Here is a 20862-nt window from a genome sequence, read left to right on the forward strand (position 1 = left end):
TTTCTGGATGCACCTCGTATATACATTGTGTTTCAGGGATGATGATACAAACTTTCATTGATGATGGAGAAGGGCACATGTATCAATTTGAGATAATGAACCCTGGTCCGGAAATGACTTAGTCGAAAGTTATAAGCGAAAATCGGTGTATGAAGATGTAATACTTTTATTACCTGCACAAGTTTCACAAGCTCCTACATTCACAATAGTTGTTCAAAGTGTCATCCCCCATCTGCTGCAGGCATGACATCGTCACACAAAGTTCTGGCATTCCCATTGGAACAACCCCGGGGTCGTTCGAACAATGCCACAGGCAGCGAGAATTCTTGCCAGGAGATCCTTTCAGTCTCATCAGATGTCTCGTACAGAAGACTTTTCACATTACCCCACAAGAAGAAATCAAGTGAGGTCAGATCAGGTGACCAAGCTGGCCACGAAAGAGCTTGTGAAACTTGAGGAGGTAATAAAAATATTACATCTTCATACACCGATTTTCGCTTATAACTTTTGACTAAGTCGCTTCCGGACCAGAGTTCCTTATCTGAAATTGATACATGTGCCCTTCTCCATCATCCCTGAAACACCCTGTATATATCTGTGTGTATTTATATATCCAATATATATATTGGATAAAAGCAAGGAGGGCCAAAAGGGCTACTAAGTAAAAATCAAAGAAGGTAAAAGGAAACACTCACTGGACAGTAGAAAAATTCAAAATTTTCGCTAGCTTCGTAGCATCATCGGTGTGAGGAGAAAGAGATGGAACCCGAAGTTGGGGCCCTGTAGAGTTGCCAGATCCCCATTAAAGAAGAAGCGGTGCGTAGAACAAAAAAAAACACTTTCGTCACCAGGCTCGTCGTAAACTGTGAGTGTGTAGGATGAGGAGGCATGAGGGGTGGGATGGCTTTGGAGGGAAGGTGGGTGAGGGATGGGCATTACTGGGTGGCCTTGTTCAGGCCAGGTGGAGTGGTTGCACTCATGACCGATATATAGGCCCTCTCCCATCTTTTGCGAACAGAGGTGTTGGCTGGTTGGGGTAGGAGATGGATGATCGCTACCCGGAAGCAGTCGTTGAAACTGAGGGCCAGAGAGAATGGAATGGCCTCAGGGGACAGCGCCTGAACACTTCACCCACCTCCCGCCAGAATTATAACCTCCGCCTACACCAGGCCCTTGTCAACCGTAGATATCCCTCCATCCTGGTCACCAAGCAAATATCACGAGCTGCCTCACACACCACTACCACCAAGAAACCTGCTGCTATAGTGGAACCACGAGCAAAACAACTTGCGCAGACCCGCGGCTCCTGTGCACCGTACCCCCGCGAGTAGGGGAGGGGGAGAGTTGACCATTCTTCCTTATGGCCCGAGGTGGAGGGAAGAAGGGAAAGCTGCGCGGGGAGTTGTCCTCCCAAGGTTTTTTTCCTTGTGGTCTTTCTTTACCAACCCACCTGCACTCATCTCCCAATTCGCCACAGTGATCCTGAAACCAAAAACATATTTCCCGACAAACCCAGAGTAGTTTTCAAACGCCCCCCCCCCCCCAAACTCCAAAATATCCTGGTCCACAACACTCCTTCACCACACATCCAACACCCCCCTGCCCATAAATGCAACCCCCCCAGGTGCAAGACCTGCCCCATCCTCATCACTTCTCACACCCTCCAGGTGCACACGGCCACTGGCAAATTTACCCTCCATCCCAAAGGGACCTGCCATGCCTCAAACCTTATCTACATCCTCACCTGCAACATCTGTGGTGATTTCTACCTGGGGGAAACATGAACGGCCCTCAACCTCCGCATTAATAACCACTACTCCTCCACCCACAACCTGGACTTCACTGTCGCCGTCTACACCAACCACCACAACATCAGTTTCAACGACTGCTTCCTGGTAGCGATCATCCATCTCCTACCCCAACCAGCCAACACCTCTGTTCGCAAAAGATAGGAGAGGGCCTATATATCGGCCATGAGTGCAACCACTCCACCTGTCCTGAACAAGGCCACCCAGTAATGCCCATTCCTCACCCACCATACCTCCCAAGCCATCCCATCCCTCCCACCCTCCCTCCCAAGTCATCCTACACACTCACAGTTTACGACGAGCCTGGTGACGAAACAGTGTTTTTTCATTCTACGCACCGCTTCTTCTTCGATGGGGATCTGGCAACTCTGCAGGGCCCAAACTTCTGTTTCCGTCTCTTTCTCCTCACACCGATGATGCTAGGAAGTTAGCGAAAATTTTGAATTTTTCTACTGTCCGGTGAGTGTTTCCTTTTACCTTCTTTGATATATATATATATATATATATATATATATATATATATATATATATAATAGATAAAAGCAAGGAGGGCCAAAAGGGCTAAGTAAAAATCAAAGAAGGTAAAAGGAAACACTCACCGGACAGTAGAAAAATTCAAAATTTTCGCTAATTTCATAGCATCATCGGTGTGACGAGAAATAGACGGAACCGGAAGTTGGGGCCCTGCAGAGTTGCCAGGTCCCCATCGAAGAAGAAGCGGTGCGTAGAACGAAAAAAAGAGAGAGAGAGAGAGAGATTCACTGTTTTGTCACCAGGCTCGTCGTAAACTGTGAGTGTGTAGGATGAGTTGGGAGGGGGGGCGGGAGGGTGGGTGAGGGTTGGGCATTACTGGGTGGCCTTGTTCAGGACAGGTGGAGTGGTTGCACTCATGGCCGATATATAGGCCCTCTCCCATCTTTTGCGAACAGAGGTGTTGGCTGGTTGGGGTAGGAGATGGATGATCGCTACCAGGAAGCAGTCGTTGAAACTGATGTTGTGGTGGTTGGTGTGGACGGCGACAGTGAAGTCCAGGTTGTGGGTGGAGGAGCGGTGGACCTGGTTAACCGTGGATATCCCTCCATCCTGGTCACCAAGCAAATATCGCGAGCTGCCTCACATACCACCACCACCAAGAAACCTGCTGCCACCAACCCACCTGCACTCATCACCCAATACCATCCCCACCTCAACAAAATCAGGCACACACTGCACTCTCTTCTCCCAATTCTCCACAGTGATCCCGAAACCAAAAACATATTTCCCGACAAACCCAGAGTAGTTTTCAAACGCCCCCCCCCCCCAACCTCCAAAACATCCTGGTCCACAACACTCCTTCACCACACATCCAACACCCCCCTGCCCATAAATGCAACCGCCCCAGGTGCAAGACCTGCCCCATCCTCATCACTTCTCACACCCTCCAGGTGCACACGGCCACTGGCAAATTTACCCTCCATCCCAAAGGTACCTGCCATGCATCAAACCTTATCTACATCGTCACCTGCAACATCTGTGGTGATTTTTACCTGGGGGAAACATGAACGGCCCTCAACCTCCGCATCAATAACCACCGCTCCTCCACCCACAAACTGGACTTCACTGTTGCCATCCACACCAACCACCACAACATCCCTTTCAATGACTGCTTCCGGGTAGTGATCATCCATCTCCTACCCCAACCAGCCAACACCTCTGTTCGCAAAAGATAGGAGAGGGCCTATATATCGGCCATGAGTGCAACCACTCCACCTGTCCTGAACAAGGCCACCCAGTATTGCCCAACCCTCACCCACCCTCCCACCCCCCTCCCAATTTTTCTACTGTCCGGTGAGTGTTTCCTTTTACCTTCTTTGATTTTTATATATATATATATATATATATATATATATTCAGCTTCTCATTTAATACATATTTTCTTGGTCATAGTGATGGGAAATTAGTGGTATAGGGGTTTGTCCTGGAGACACTCAAATGTCAACCTCTCTTCCACCCTAGACCTGCAGGCAGGATAATCCTCTGTAGACTGCCACCATCCTCGTTGGAATTTGTGGTGTCGTTTCTTGGTGCATTTCTGCTGTTTCTTCCTAAATCGCCGCTAGGTGTGCACTGTTGTCGCCTGTGTGTGTGCGTATGTGTGGTCTGCTGTTCACCAGTATTAATTGCTGCAGTAAAGGAAGCCAGGTTTGGTGTGCCTGACCACTATCTATGTTGAGTTCATGGTTGTAGTGCATGATGGCGTGTGCTGCTTTGATTTTTGTGTCTATGAGAGTGTGTGCTTTGTATTTGACATGTATTTTTTTGATTTCATGGTTGTGGAATTTGATATGCTTTTCAAGTCCGGTGGTGAGTTGGGCCGTTCTTACGTTTGATAGGTGCTGCTGAATTCTCTCACTGATTGGTCTGATGGATCTGCCGATGTAATGAGCCTTGCACTCGTATTCAGCATCATAGTCACCTGGGTTGTTGAGGGGGGAGAGGAAGTATATTTTATGTTTGTTTAGTTGGTCAGCTATTTTGGAGGTTGGTTTGTGTGCTATTTGGATGTTGTAGGAGCAGAGGGCTTTGGTTAGGCGGTTGTCTGTGGTAGGATGGTAGGGGAGGGCAAACCACTTAATTTTGCTACTGGGATCTGGTTGAGTTGCTGGAGCAGGTTATGTTGATGGTGCAGGTTGTCTGACTTGGATTTCATCTTTACTGCACCACGTGGAGAGTTGACGTTCAAAATGTCTTAGTGCCAGTTCCGTGATGGTTGCTATCTCATCCCTCAGGTCTTCTTATCTGGAACAGTAGGAGAGCTCTTCGGAAGAAGTTTAGCCATACATTGGCCTTTTGCTTGGGTGGATGGTTAGATATTCCATGGTCAGCATGAATATATTGGTTACCTGCATCTGGTTTTCTGAAAACTGTGGTTGTGAACTTGTTGCTTCCACAGGTGATGGTGAGGTCCAAGAAGTTGATTTTGCCCTGCTTTTCATGTTCTATGGTGAAGTTTAGTCTGGGTGGATGCTATCTAGTTTTTCCAACAAAAGGTCAGTTTTTTTTGTATGTGACTATGGTGTCATCAGCGTACCTACTGTTCATATCTGATGAATTTGAGTTCTGGAGTTTGGAGTATGCTTTTTTCAGCCAAATACCCTAACATCAGTTGAAAAGTGGCTCACCATAAACAAAGTCCCCGCACTAGAAGTAGCCGGAACCGCCAATTTACTAGAATCATGCTTAAGACATAATTATTTTCAATTTGAAAATAATTTCTATGATCAATCCTAAGGCCTTGCCATGGGAAACCCACTATCAGCTCCCATAGCAAACATTAATAGAAAATAACTTAAAACAGCTTCGCGGAAAACGTGGGTATCTGAAATATCTATTACCGCGTTTCTCATTCTCATAGTATGAATAATTACAGGGATGTTAATGAGATCCTGCCGTACATTGCTAAAAGTGGAGAGCGTTCTGTTGCTTCTTGAGAACAACAAACTACTTAACAAACGTAACAAAGAAGTGCCAAACATCAGCACCACGGGACTCTTGCCACTGGCACTCCTCTGTTGTTACAATTGATTTATTGATTTGGTTTGTTTTACTTTGCTTCTCTTTGTGAAGATGGGAATAAGCGATGATTTGATGAAATTGATAAATGGATACTCACAAATACCTATGCCCAATCTGGGATTCGAAACCGGGACCCTGTTGGAAACTGTTGTATCATTCCTGTCTCAGTCTATAGAATAAAATTCCATGTGTTAAACATTACAATATCTATGAAAACACTTTGTATGACTTGAAATGTGTGTACAATGTCTACCGCTTCAGATATGTATGTACTACGCAGACATACATATATAGTCTAAAGATAATGAACTAGGGAAAATGTGATAATATTGGAAAGAACATAAACTGATGTTTTAGACAAGTAAATACCAAATCCATATTACTGCTGGAAAACATTTTATTCAACTATTGATTTTTGATAGTCCCGCACTGTGGCCGGGCAGGTTGAACTGGATCGTGCAGGTTCAAGTCTCCTGGGGGAAGCATAACAACTTCTTTCCTGAGATTTCAGCCTGTGGCCATCCATCATCGTGAGGAAATTGGGGAGCTATGTATAAGTAGCGTAACCCGATCATGAAAACCTACAACAAGGACTGGGGGTTTGTCATGCTTACCACATGTCACTCTGAAACTGGTTGGATCATCTGGCAGTTGGTACGTAGGCCCTTGCCCTCAAGGGTTATTCCAATATGGGTTATTATTAGGGAAATGATTTTATAGTGCAAAATTAAGGTCTGGAAAGAAAAGAAAAATCTGAAAATGTTTTCAAAAAGGTGCAAATAAAATGCCTTTATTCTCTTTTTCTGCACCTTCTGTATATAATGTGCATGGACCGCATAGAGAACTGTGGTTATACTGAGTAGGTTTTGTTGAAGTTTGTTTTTTCTCTCATGGGTTTTGCTACATCATCTTGTGAACTATTTGGACTGCAATGATTATATTATACTATTTTATAGCTCTCGTTCTGCTCTACAAAATGAGACTATAGGATTTTATGTAGCTGCTCAGGAAGAGTGAAAATCGTTTATTTTTCTGTCCAATTTTTTTTACAAAACATGAAAGAAAAGGGCGGAAAAAGGTGCTGAAGCATCAAAGAGGGGTAAAAAATGGATTCATGTCCTAAAATATGTATCTTTTAAAATCCGTTCACTAGTTGTTGTTGTTATTGAGTTTGATAGTGCTACAGATTTGAGTTTATTTACACAAGCAATTTTTGACCATGTTTTTGCTATGAATTTAAACATGTACTGAATTTTTCCAACTTATTTAGAGGTGCCAGAGGCAAACATATTGGCATTATTGACTTAACTCTTAACCACAGTCGTGAACATTTTGGGCACTAACACACTCCACAGCACCTGTATGAAAAAAAGGGATATAAATATATCAAGACATATTTTAAATGATGTGAATTTAATCGTGTCTTATGCTTTGTTATTCACTGAACACAATTATGTAATTTTGAGAGCGAAACATTATTTTTTAACTTCCCTCAAAAAAAAATTTGTTTATATTGTGAGTTTAAGCAAAACAAATACACCAATGCAAAATATCTCTTAACTGAGTATTTACACACAGCTGATCAACGTGAATTTAGTCCTTGTTTAACATTCATTCTTCAAAACCACCGGTCCCTCTATTCAGTATATGCCACAAATAAAAAATCTGCAATTCTCTTGTCTATTGATCATAATAAATCATCCGTGATTTTAACCCTCAAACACAGTTGTGACGTCCACGGGACCGCAGTATATATATAGAACACCACAGAAGCAGATAATGCAACCTTTCTCTTCATGCTTTCACAGCGCACTGAAGTTGAGGAAGGTACTGAAAGAGAGGTAGCCTCAAGGTCAGAACTACTGGCGGAGTAACAAGCAAAAGGAACACTCCGGTCTGTGGGACGTCAACAACACTTCACACACCGTTTTTTGCTTTTCCATTTGTCTATCGTTCAGATGATGTGGGAGTCATTTTCCTGCCTTGTGGATCTTTCCCATGGCATGAAGACGATCAGATATGGTTTGGCAACCAACATTTAACTTCTCTGCCAGTTGTTGTGTTTGCATATCGTCTTCGTCCAACAGTGCTTGCAATTCAGCGTCTTGTAATTTTTTCGGCTGGCCCAGGCAATCTTTGTCTCAAGTCGAAATCACCACGTTTGAATCGTCGAAACCAACACGCACATGCATCTTGTGTTAGGACATTGTCACTACGTTTCCACAAGGATACGATGGCTTTCACTCGCGTTTTTCTTTTGATTGAACAAGAAAAGCAGGACGTGCTGCACATGCTCTTATTTGGTTTGAAGGTCAACATGTTTCCCACACAAACCCAATATCACGATCACTCACACTCGGTTGCACATCCACGGCATTTTGACAGGTACTGTACTGGCAACACACTGATGTAACACTTGAGACTGTGCACCAAGCCTTGGTTCCAGCGCCATCCAGCACCGAAATTGAGAATTATTAACCGGCACACCTGGTATCTGTATGTATTTGTTATTATTCGTGGTTTCAAATGTGAAAATTGAAAAAGAAGAAGACAAAATTTGCCTCTCCCCCCCCCCCCCTTGTTGGGACATGGGACAGGAACAAATTCTATGTCCTATTTGCAACCACATGTCTACATTATAGTTCAATATTTATTTTGTTTTAGGAACAAAAAAAAGGCTTTTGCCATCCGATGAAAAAATGAAAAAGAAACTAAACTGTGGGACTGTAGGCCCCACACTGCCCGCTCCTGGTCGCTGCCATGTCTGGAAGAAGTTCTTCATCCTCTGAATCACTAGGGCATCTGACTACCATGTGCGAGGCCCGGGTTCGATCCAAGCAGCTCTGGTGCCCACCCAGCGTCATAAAGTGGGTAGCTGGAGGAAACTCTGGGGGTGGGGGGGGTAAAGGTGACCATGGGCATGGTGCTGATCACATCACCCCCATCTTTGGTCATGATCAACTCCACCTATACGCCTTCATGGTTGGTGCAAAGCACAAGCGAGCACGTTACTTTTTTATATTTTGCCTGTTTTAATGCATATTTTGGCTTTTTTTATTGCATATACATCCAACCCCTAGTAATTACACACAAATCTGAAACATTTATTGTCGTCATGAGCATTCTATTAATACAACTTATTTCTTCTTCTATTGTTCCTGATTGTCCTTATGAAAGCTTTCGCAGTCATCTTACTTAATCATATATATATTTATTATTCTTTTCATCTGATAAATGACAATTAATATTTCCAAATTCTAAATCTTTTCATATAGGTTATTGAAATGTGGCAATATATTCATCTGTACTAGACAGAGAATGTATGAGTTAACCACATTCAGTGTGTAGAAGGTTGTTATAGTTTATGGTGAGAAATAGATAGTGGCATATCTTACATGAATTCTTATCCTGGGATAAATTTATTTCAAATAATTGAACATTTCATAACTAATATTTCAGAAAAAACAAAGCGTAGTTAATCAATTCACACAGTATTATCGTGAAGGTAATGTTTTTCCTGTTAGCAGTTTCTGTATTTCTTCTGTGTTTTGAATCTTCAAATCTCATTGCATAGGTTGTGTAGAGTGACATCAGTCCAGCATTATGAATCATTAAATGGTGCATTTAGGGAATTACCATGTTTAGGTAATGGTTCTTGCTATTGCTATGTCTTCATTTGTTTTTTTCCTTTTGTCTTTAATTTGGAGATGACTATGGAGTAGAGGCCATTGATTGACATTCCTTATTCTTCTCTTCTAGGTCTCTGGGAAATGTTGGTTCAGTTCCTGTCAACTCCACTGAGCAAACAAATAATTCAGATGGTGCAATAAGTTCGCACGTGCGTAATTTGGTGTTGCCAAGTGGTAGCGACGGTAAAGCTGCTCTTCTAAGTGATGCAATTTCAGCTTCTTCTCCTCATCTGGAAAAGAAGCCAGCTTATTATCTTATTTTGTACAAGGGGAATCTCATGCTTCTTGATGCTGCTACCGGAAAGGTTCAGAGTATGCCACCCGGTTCCTCTTCATCGCTGGGTCCTTTACTGAGCGGATCTGCCATGAAATTGCAACTGCAAGATGGCAGTGGCGGATCGGTGACCCCAGGTGACACAGCTTCTGCACCACAAATAGACAATTTGAATTTGAATAAAAAGGCAGAAGACTTGTCTACGTTGCCAAATAGTACCGCAGCTCCAACCCCGATAGAAAGCACTTTACAGAATTTTCCCTTGGTACCTCCGCAGAACAACCGTGAACAGATACCTGATGCAAATATATTTTCACAAGACCCTCCCCCATTGGTGCCTCTACAAAATGAGCGATCCCGCACTACAGTTTCGATGCAGCTTTCTCAAACAAACACTCAAGGAATCCCATTAAATGCCGGCAACTTGGTAGCAGGTCCGACATGCCCCACTCTAAGTCTTCCGACCAATAGGGGTGCTCAAGGTATTGCTTCCTTGCAGCCCAGAGGCATTTTGGCGCAGACACCTGCATCGACTCAGCAAAATACTCTGTTGTTGTCACCACCGGTCAATGGACATGTTTCCACTTCCGTACTTAATAGTTCTTCAGCATCCGTACCTAGAACCACCACCATACGTAGTAGTTCGTCAGCATCCGTACCTAGAACCACCACCATACGTAGTAGTTCGTCAGCATCCGTACCTAGAACCACCACAAAAAGGAGAAAACAGAACCTGGTACCAAAACAAGACACTTCTTTGATTCTAGACTATACAAGTATGCTAAACGAAATGCTATCAACACAGTTTTCTGTTCAAGGTGCCACAAATGTAAATCCTGTACAAAATAGCTCCTTGATTCCAATCTCAACTTCAGATGCATCCTTACAGTTCCTTACCAATACCAGTGCTTCCCTAAATGTTACTTCCATTAATAGTAATAATGTAGTTATGCCCATGAGCGGTAATAATGTAGTTATCCCCCCGCTGCAGCCAATCACGTCAACGGCTAACATGAATTCTCTCGGAAAGAAGGCACCTTTGTTATTACCGAAGATTTCGGGAACATTAACCGAAAAGGAACTTCAAAACTACTCCTGGTTTCAAGTACAAGATGCTCAGGGCACCTCGGCTCCACCAACATATACTACCCCAAGTAGCTTTCCCAGTGGGTCATTATTGTTACCAACAGGTGTACAGAATACATTTTCAGTTGTAAATGTGAACAATAATACTCCACAGAATTCTTGCAGTCAGACAGTACCTGTCGTTCAGAGCTTGCTTGTTCTTCCCTGTAACAATTTGCAAACCGGTACTTCAATACAACCGACAGTACCCATATCACAGATCTCTGAAGGAAAAAGTAATGCATTACAACCTCCCGCCACCCAAGATCCTCATCCTGCACCAGCCTTTGTAGACGTAAAGTCGGGAAATATTGTGGAACAAGAAGTGGAACATTGCATGGAAGAAGTTCAGAGTGAACATTCTGTGCCTGAGAATGAGACTTCTGCACCCTCCAGTGATACTCCTGAAAACTATTACGAGTGTCCTGTGTGCAAAATGGGGGTCATGATAGGCTTCCAGCTGATCAGGCACATAAACAGTCACAAAACTCGACCTCATGAAAAGTACCCGTGTACGAGGTGCGACCTAACACTTGATTCCGTAAAGGAATTAGCCAACCACGTAAAGGAGCATTTCTACCGAAAAATCTATGACTACAAATGCAAAACATGCAGTAAACAGTTTCCGACACAGAACAGCTTAAATAGACACATGGTAATACACTCATCTGAGACTCCATACGCTTGCAACATTTGCAGTAAGGCATTCAAACGTAGCTGGTCACTGACCGTTCACAAACTTGTGCATTCAGACGACAGATTCATGTGTACCATCTGCTCGCGAGAACTTAAATCACGCAACACTTTGTACGTGCACATGGAGAGTCACAGACCCAAAGATTACGAGTGTGAAACCTGCCATAAAAAGTTCTTTAGAATCTACAGTTTGCGGCGTCACGAAGAATTTCACAAAGCTGAGATGGTAGCGTGTCCTGTATGCTGTAAGCTGTTCGCGAGCAAACGCAGCCTTCAGTGTCACGTGAGAACCATACACAACAAAGAAAAACCCACGCTTAGACGAGAACACTGTTGTGATGTTTGCGGGAAAATTTTGTGTAACAGGGGAAGTCTCGAGAAGCACACCCTGACACATCTTGGCGTGAAGCCTTTCGGCTGCAAACTCTGCGACAAGAAATACTCCGATAAGGAATTTCTTAAAGTCCACATGAGAACGCATAGTGGGGAGAGGCCTTTTGTGTGCAATGAATGTAACAAAGGATTCATATCAAAAGATCATTTAAAAGTTCACGTTCGAACACACACAGGAGAGAAGAATTACTTTTGTGACATATGCAAGAAGTATTTTACACAGAGATCCACTCTGGTTATTCACCGAAGATACCATACTGGCGAACGGCCATATGTTTGTGACATATGCCAAAAAGGTTTTGTGTCGAAAACTATTATGATGATGCATAAAAAGAGAACGCACCAGAAGTCATTAAAATAGATCATACTGCCGACACCGATATATCTGTAGTGACATCAGTGACGAAATCATTCTGTTCAGATCTAACAGAGAGCAGTTGATATACCTCTGGAAGTTAAAATACAGCTTGTCAGACCACGGTCAATCAATTGGCAGAACTACTAATGTGAAAGCATTATTAATATTGTTGGAATAAATGTATGAAGTCTCAAATAGACTTGGATGACAAATTTGCAGTGATATTTGTGTCTCAATATTTTTAACTAGTCAGAAATTTCTGAAGTATCTGAATATTTATTGTGATAAAATAAACATGTTCAATAGATGAACATTTACATGTTTTTTGTACACTTCTGGCACTTATCTCTCAATATATGAACTGTTAACATGTGAACAAAAATTACAGTTAGTGACAATGCATCTTAATTAACTGTTTCATTCAGCGAAGGTATTGTGTAAAAAGAGAAATGTCAGACATAAAACATGCATAATTCTTCATATTTATATATTTATTTTATCGCAGTAAATATAATGGCACAAATCGTTTGCTGTGCATAAAATGAATATCCTCAGGAACTCTTGAGACATGTATTGACAAAATATAGAAATTCTCAGTCACAAAGACACCTAAATGTGTTACACATTGCTGTTAGGTCATCAAGGTCTATGCATTCAGTCATTTATTTTGCACCATGCCATAAATGTATCTATCATTTGGCCGTCTAACACTCATTTATTTAGTTTTTTCCATGACTTATTAGTATCAATAGCAAACATTATTTGAATCAGAGCCTTATCATTAACATGTGCATGAATTATAAAACTCTTTTCATGTTAGGGGCAATAAAAAACGCGGTTGATAACACGTGAATGAGTTACTAAATTATTTCCGCGAAACTTGTAAATGTTCGATTAATTTCGGTGGCCTCTGCCACCATCCCACCATCCACTTGAGAACTCGTTGCGTCACTGAGTGAATAGTGAACTGTAAATTTTGATTGATGGCAGAGGACACCAAAATTAATCGAACATTTACAAGTTTCGTGGAAATAATTTAATAACCCACTCACGTCTTCTTATAAAACTCTTTAATAAGCGGACAACAATGCTTCAGTTGGTTTAAAGAAGTCTGGTACTGGTATTCAATACATCTTGTTTAAGAATCTCTAAGTTAATTTCTTAATAAGCATGTGGCTACACTGAACAAAAGTACAATGTGTAATTAAAATCCTAAGCATGTGGCTACACTGAACAAAAGTACAATGTGTAATTAAAATCCAAATAGGAAAAGGAAATCCATCCAGTCCAAAGACAGACCCAGTGGATTCTGTAAAGTAACTGAAAATTAAATGGAAAAGTTGATATGAAAATTGTTACTTCGATTTTTGTGTGTTAGAGAGTCGTATTCAGTGCTAATTAGATTTACCTTTAGTAGATACGGTAACACTTTACTATACCAGAGACGGATTTCTTGAAATTTACAGGAGAAAGTACTTACGCAAATCATTTTCTGTAGCGTTGTTGATGTTCGGGAATGTAGTTTTGATCCATTTTAATGCGAATGCATGTGGTTTTGTACGAAAATCTATTTCCGACGTGCTATTGTTGCTGCCGCCATTTGCTTTCTGCACGAGAGCACAATACGCTCCGTATTGTCCGTATATGCTAAATTGAACGAAAGGAGTGCTAATGGAACCTAACCTAACAGGCCTAACCTAACCTAGTAGGCATACCTCGTCCCCGTGATGGTTCGTGGGGCTATCGTGAATTTTTGGGCTAATGTCAATGGTTTTTGGGGCTACCCGTGGATGTTTTGTGGGAAATAAGGAACAACAGTAAGTACTCGTTAATGTAAAAAATAGACATTATTTTTGTTAGAAATTCATTATTTCACCTAAATAAATGTTCCGCAATGCAGAATAGTACGTTAGCAATGTAAAAAATTGCAAAATAAATCATTGATAGGTGTCTCTGGTATAGTAAAGTAGTACTGTAGATACTAGTCATTTTGTGACATATCAAGACTTCTAGCTTTAATCTCAATTATTTCTACTTCTGAAACTAAAATTCCATAGCACTAGCCTTTTAGGAGTCGAGCACAGCCTACCAACAGCATTTTGTTATATAGGAGAAAATGCAAGCTTGACCAGGTCTCTAACCCAGGTATTTTGCATACCTAGCTAGCTTCCAAGCCATTTTTGGTTTTGCCCAATTTCTCGCTGTTGCCGATCGACACAATTTCGCACAGGCAAACCAGGAAGACTCAAATAATCAAGTCCAACCTTCGTGGCGGAGTGGTTAGCATAGCTTGCTACAGTGCCAGGGATCCTGGGTTTGAATCCCAGCCTGGGCATGGGTATGCTTCATCATATCATCATTCATCCTCATCTTTGTGATTAGCCAAACGTGACAGAAAAGCAAAGTAAAATGAAGCAAATCAATCAACTTACCAAAGCTTCATAAAATCCACTTCCACTAACTTTTAAATAATTTGCTCCGTTGATCTGTGAGTCAGGAGTTATTTTCAGCGATATGGTGTGTATATTCGTAATTTCTTAATAAGAAATATTAGACAAAATGCATAATGCCATGTTAAGTATTCAAACTAATACTTATGATATGACCATACATACTAGAGTACTGCATTGAACCGCTTTCGCTTGCTCAAACTTGATCGAATCTTTCACGCTCGAGCGAGATTCGCTCGAATATATAGAACATCAAATATCATTTCAATGTGACAATCGTACAAATATATGTGTAAAATTCGTGTGGTAGTTTCAGCCCATAATCATCTAACCATTTTCATATATTTGCTATGTATTGGTAAGATAGACTAAATTACATTTTAACATGGAGATGATTACTATGTTTACTTAAGTTTCATTTTCACAGCGTCTTCCACTTCACAAAGCGTATTTGAAGGTCCACTACTACAGAAAAATTATGGTTACACGTGAACTACTGGGCTTCAAGCGTATTCTGATCGTTTATCTGTTCGAGCGAAGAAAACTGTAGATTCCGTAAGCCATCTAGAATCATCGTCCATGTGAACTATTAGACTATCTAGCAAAAAAGCTTCAATGTAGCACTCTAATAGATACGTACTTCTACCATTAAAATTACAAACTCTCACCAGGTCAATGGCTGAGGGCAGTAAGCCATATACTTTTGATATCATCACTGAAGTTCCTGGGTTCAAGTTACAGTGCAGGCATGGGTGTTCTTTGCAAGTGTTCTATGTGACAGAAATGTGATAATTAAGTAACTACAAATACAAAATACAAAGTGAATTCTTAAAATGGACTATGACGTTCAAAAATTTCTATATCATAATAGACAAAGTTCTGTATTATGTATAGAATAGAAGAATGTAAGATGATATTGTTTGTTGGTTTTATTTATACAAAATTTTGTATGGTGCATATTTGTGATGTAATAAAGTTTGGTTCTTGAGAAAAGAGGCTTTTTCCATGTAAACATTGCTCTTTTTTACCCGTTAGTGCACAATCAACATAAGAGATTGAACTACAGCGGAATCAGAGTTTCGTGTGTATCTTTTTTCTCTCCATGAAATTCCCTTGTGGGTCAATGCTCAATTTTTTAAACATACTTCCAACCTCTGTGGCGAATAGCATAACTGTGAAACTAGAAGACCCAGGTTTGAATCCTGATTGAAACTATTTGTTTTATATTGCAAATGAGCAGCTTGCTTCGAGACAGTGGGAACTGTGGCCATGGAACTTTTGTTGGCATCAGATTGCAGAATGTGAAGGGTAATTGTTAATAAATGAAACAACTTTATTACAGAGAAACTATTTATTATCAAAGAACAGAAACTACAGGGAGGTTATTTCAGTCGTTCACCGCCAGCGTGTCGGCCGTTCGGCGGACTCTTCATGCAACAGGTCCCGGCAAATTGCATTACAGGAAGTCCGTAACAGAAACCGCTTGTTTTCTAATGTTTCCACTTTTCACAATTACAGTTACAATTACAATTGAAATAAGCACGTACCTTGTCCCAAATACAAATATTTCTGGCACCTTATTTCTGACATCTAATCTTAGATTAGTCATCGCTACTTTATCCTCAGTTGTCGCGACAGCGCCGGCAGCTTATCGGGGGTTGGGTGAGTTGTCAGCCGCGAGAGGGCGCTTCATACTGCACGTGTCGGCAGTGATGCCAACCGTAGGGACATGTCCCTAAGCATAGGGACTTTTCACTAAATTTCGCCCGCGTAGGAACGTAGGGACAGATTTTGCCAAATGAGGGAAAACGTAGGTACTTTTTTCAATCTTGGTAAATGACATTTTATGAATTAGTTTATCTGGATACTTTAGCGAAGAGGAGAAAAAAGAACTAACTAACAAATCTCCATCAGAATTTTGGAACATGTTATCGGTTACCAAAAACTTTCAAGGCAAGTTCCTTTTTGAAAACATTTCCACTCTCGCGAAAATAGTGCTAACATTGCCGCATTCTAACGCGGAAACGGAAAGAATATTTTCAATGTTAAGTGATACAAAAACAAAAAAGGGAAATAAAATGGGACCAGAATTGTTAAAGACTGCAGGAAATACAGCATCACCAACCAACATCTATCTCTGCACAGCAGCAGCATGTATGACTTCAAATAACATAATCAACAGTAAACGACTCAACGTTATTCATTAGGGGTGTGCGGGATCCTTTACTTTAAAAAGTCGTTAATTCTCGACGTTTTCTGCCTTGTAAGTTTCTGGAACTTATCGAAAATTGTAAGTTTTTATTCTAGAAATGCAAAAACAATCACTTAAAGTGAAAATGGCTTGTAAAATTCGAGATTTCCAGTGCTTCGGGAAATTTCGAACATTTCCCGTCCCGAAAATTTTCCGACTTGGTCGGGAAATTGCAAATTTTTCAGTCCCGAATGTCGGGATTTAAAAAAATTACCGTCCCGACCCAAAAAATTCTGTCCCGCACACCCCTATTATTCATTAAGGCAAGAATTTACAATACCGGACCCTTCTGTAATTTCTATGCTACGTCTTATACTCACGAAATAATTATTCGTGATGATTTATCTCAAGTTAACATGTTGGGGTGAGGGGGAAAAATGTTAATTAACGTGTAGAAGTTGTAAAATAAGCATTTCAATTCTCGCAATGATTCTCCGTATACAAGTATGGTAGCCATATTTGTTGATATGAACAAATTACAATTAGTTACGCTGTCTACAGCGTTGCCACACTGTTGATTTCATACTTGGAGAGCATGGATTGTGTAAGAATAGCGGAAGAGAACAGTAAAAAAGTTGTTAATGTTATACAGATTGTTAGGTGGAGTGTGCAGGAGGGCTAATTAATAAACTTATTCATTTCAGTATATTGCCCAAAGAACGTGCTTACATGTGACAGCGACAATCACGATGTAGAAGAACTGATTTGATTACAGGTAAATTTGGCAACATTACATCAATCATAAAATTGCAGGATACTAAAATGGCGTCTTCGATGATGTTAAAGTGCTACGAAAAAAATATTTTTTATCGGTTCGTAATCACAATTACCGCAAAACCATTCAGGAATAGCCCCACTGTGCATTCTCGGTAAGGTTAGGTTAAGTTAGGTTAGGCAAGGCAAACATAGTTAAAATTTGGGCTCGAAAAACGGGTAGCCCAACAAACCATTGACGGATAGCCCCACGAACCATTCAGGTACAAAAAAGGTAAAGTGTTCCCCTGTGCATAGCACCACGCCATGAAGGTGTATAGGGGGTGTGAGGGTAACGCCCCACACTTTCTTGATCCGGTCGTGAGTGGGGGTGATGTGATCAGCATCACGCCCCTGACCGCCTTTACCCCCCAGAGTTTCCCCCAGGTACCCATGTTATTCGATGCTGGGTAGGCGCCGGGGCCGCTTCCAGGTACGGTTAGGTTAAGTTAGGATAGGCAAATGTAAATTCGCTCCTTCATTAATTGTGGAAGCACCGAGCAGAAAGATTTGGTAAGTAAATGTGTATATTTTATCTTCTGTTTTGCATGCTCATGAGGTGATAATTTTTTTAGTCGCTTTACTTGGCGTAGGGACATTTGGTCAGTTGTAGGGACATTTTGACTACGTCTGTAGGGACATTGCCGAAAAATGGTTAGCAACACTGTCGGCTACCAGACGTCAGTGTACGTTCATGTTCACTTCTGTTTGCGTTTATCAGTACACGTGTTGCTTATACTGTGTTATTGTAATGTGCTACTCATGGCCAGTGCTTTATTGTGTGTTAATTGTTATTCATTCATTAGTTATGTCGTTAAACAAATATAGTCTTGAACAGAGAGTTTTTATGTACGATAATTACGTGAAAACGAATTCTTGCAGAAAAGTGGTCAGGGAATTACGATAGACAGGATCTCTTGAACCTAAGAAACGTGTTGTATTGCTGTTAAAGGAGGTCATTTTCAACATCTCTTATAACACAGGAGGTTAGTGATCATCATTATTATTACTTTTAAATATCATTTTACGCTTTCGGTTTGCTTTATGCGCCGGGATGCTGTCTTCCCTTTCTGACAACTGACGATAAAGTAACGATGTCTAATCTAAGATTTTCTGTCAGAAATAAGGTGCCAGAAATATTTGTATTTGGGAGGACACCTTTTCCACACACACACACAGCATCCTTGCGACAAGGTACGTGCTTATTTCAATTGTAATTCTAACTGTAATTGTGAAAAGTGGAAACATTACAAAACAAGCGGTTTCTGTTACGGACTTCCTGAACGCAATTTGCCGGGACCTGTTGCATGAAGAGTCCGCCGAACGGCCGACACGCTGGCGGTGAACGTCTGAAATAACCTCCCTGTATTTATTATCAAAGAACATGTTAGGCATCAATGGATAGGAAAACTTTCGAAGTTTACTTACATCACAATGATTTATATTCAAGACATTCTCCATGTCTGCTTGCATATCCACGTAGATCCTATCGTTTGATTTCAAGGCTTGTACTATCAGAGGTTTGTATTCGTTGATGGGGATCCATTTACGAAGAATCTTCCTCGGTATGTGGACTTCTGCAGGTTTTGTTTGAAAAATTGCAACTTTTATTAATCCAAATCCCATTATGTGAAGTTTTCATAGTTCAGCTTTTATTTTTATCTATGAAGGAAGAGAGAGCTGTGTGGAAAATAAAACAGAATTCTGTCAATCCGTTTACTTTGTTAGTGTCCTTTGCAGAACAATCTATTTGACAGATGGAAGATTATTGCAAGATAAGATATCTTAAAGTTGATTAGGTAAATTTGAGTTTGAAATTCTTATACAATGAACAATTTTTTGTAGATTAAAATATCTCATAACATTTGTGTCTTGTGTTTGTAGATGTATTTTGAGTCTGAGTATGTGAAATAGCAAATGTAAATTCTGCACCTTAAATCAATTATTTTAAATATATAACGGCTTAGTTGAATTGAATTAGACATTTTGGATTCATTGTAACCACGCAGACCCTATGTATTAATATATTGTGGGTTTGGATGTTGAGAAGTGGTAACACATATGGTTGACAGAAAACATCTGCTTGTACCCTTGAATTTTTTAAAAGTTTGTTAGTCTTGGAAGCCAGGAATTTTATCATGAGTGGTTGCACTGTAGATGTTCTGAGATGCTGGATCTGCATGGACAGAAACGCCATTACTTCACTGTGATATGATTTGGCTTTCCTAGATCCTAGTTGCTTGCCATCTTGCAATAATAGTGAATTGATGCCTAATATATTCTATCATAAATAGTTTCTTCATAATAAACACACAAAGTTGTTTCATTCTTATATGATACCCTGTATGTTGCTGTAATGCTGACATAAGTATTCATTATAAGGGTTGTAAGCAGGAAAGAGTGTCTGGTGCCTTTAATGCTTCCAATTCTGGTATAAGATACTCGTCTACCATCCTGTGTGAAGCGCATCAAGAGTTGTACTAGTGATCTAGTTTGCAGTGATTCTGAATTTGAACCCTTGTGCAGGCTGGGTGTGTCTGTGTGTTCAGTTCATCATCATTCATTCTTGTGCTGCATTTAACCCAAAGATGTAGCAAACTGCCACTTAAATACAGTGGAACATCGATTTTACGTTTTTCAGGGGACCTAGCTGAAAAAACTTAAGATACAGGAAAACTTAAAACTGAAGAAAATTTTATAACATTCTTGTACGTTGGGACCATCAAGATTGATTGTATAATGTGGGAAAATGTAAAATCTAAGAACGTAAAATTAGGATTCACTGTAGTAATAATGTCCATTCCGAAGAAATGTTCGAAACTACATCTTCATGTCACAAGTGGACATTTGTTGTTGATATTTTAGAAATCTGAATAAAATATACTATAATAAAAATTTGAGGCAAAGTTTATTCAAGTCCACTCAGATAGCCTACCTGGAACTGGACCTACAGTTTAAAGTGAAATGTGTAAACTCTGCACCTTAAATCAAATAGTTTAAATATAAAATGGCTTAATTGAATTGAATTAGAAATTTTGGATTCATTGTAATCACACAGACCCTTTGCATTAATTTATTTGTGTGCGTTTGGGTGGTGAGAGGCAGTAAAATGTATGTCTGAAATGGAGAAAACATCTGCTTGTACCCTTGAATTTTTTGAAAGTTCATCTTGCAAGCTGGGAATTATACTTGCTGTGCAGTGCATCTCCACTGGTGATCAAACCCAGAATCATTGATTACTAGCACCAAGATATTTGTGTTTGCAGAAAATATGCAAACTACAGGCTTTAAACATTTAAACTAGCACCACCACTTTCAGGCTAGAGGTACAACTATGTAGCCACTACACTACCAGAGAAACCTGGCTGGTTATTTAAAAGGGCAATAATGTTGAAGCATGAAGAACATGATAAAGTGGATAATATTCTGCAATGTAGTTGACATCAAGCCGTGAGAATTGTTCAAAATGTGTAGGTAGAGACAAGAAAAAGACTTTAGGCCCAAGAGGGT

At 40.6% G+C, this 20862-nt stretch overlaps 2 protein-coding genes across 6 annotated transcripts in view; both read left to right on the forward strand.

Annotated features, from left to right (window-relative positions):
* LOC146003668 (uncharacterized) overlaps positions 1-20862 on the forward strand; it is a 52381-nt gene that overhangs the window by 16928 nt on the left and 14591 nt on the right. Inside the window, exons 4-5 of one of the 5 annotated variants that reach the window (XM_083142027.1) lie at positions 9123-9463; positions 15020-15334. The exons of 3 other annotated variants lie outside the window; for them this stretch is intronic. In XM_083142027.1, coding sequence (XP_082998153.1) covers positions 9123-9463; positions 15020-15126 — 448 coding nt within the window. In that variant the 3' untranslated portion in view covers positions 15127-15334. Of the gene's footprint in view, positions 1-9122; positions 9464-14775; positions 15335-20862 lie in introns of those variants that run through there. One more of the 5 variants, XM_083142028.1, reaches the window with a different exon arrangement.
* On the forward strand, positions 9511-13108 carry LOC146003669 (uncharacterized). The gene has a single exon (XM_083142031.1). The coding sequence runs from the start codon at positions 9700-9702 to the stop codon at positions 11899-11901; it is 2202 nt and encodes a 733-aa protein (XP_082998157.1). The 5' UTR covers positions 9511-9699; the 3' UTR covers positions 11902-13108.

The sequence above is a fragment of the Lepisma saccharinum genome, chromosome 20 (assembly GCF_977018435.1).
Source record: "Lepisma saccharinum chromosome 20, izLepSacc3.1, whole genome shotgun sequence".
NCBI classification, from domain to species: Eukaryota; Metazoa; Arthropoda; class Insecta; order Zygentoma; family Lepismatidae; genus Lepisma; species Lepisma saccharinum.

Bases quoted from the DNA above. Each gene is read 5' to 3' on its own strand.
- LOC146003669 (XM_083142031.1), top strand. From the start codon at position 9,700: ATGCAGCTTTCTCAAACAAACACTCAAGGAATCCCATTAAATGCCGGC.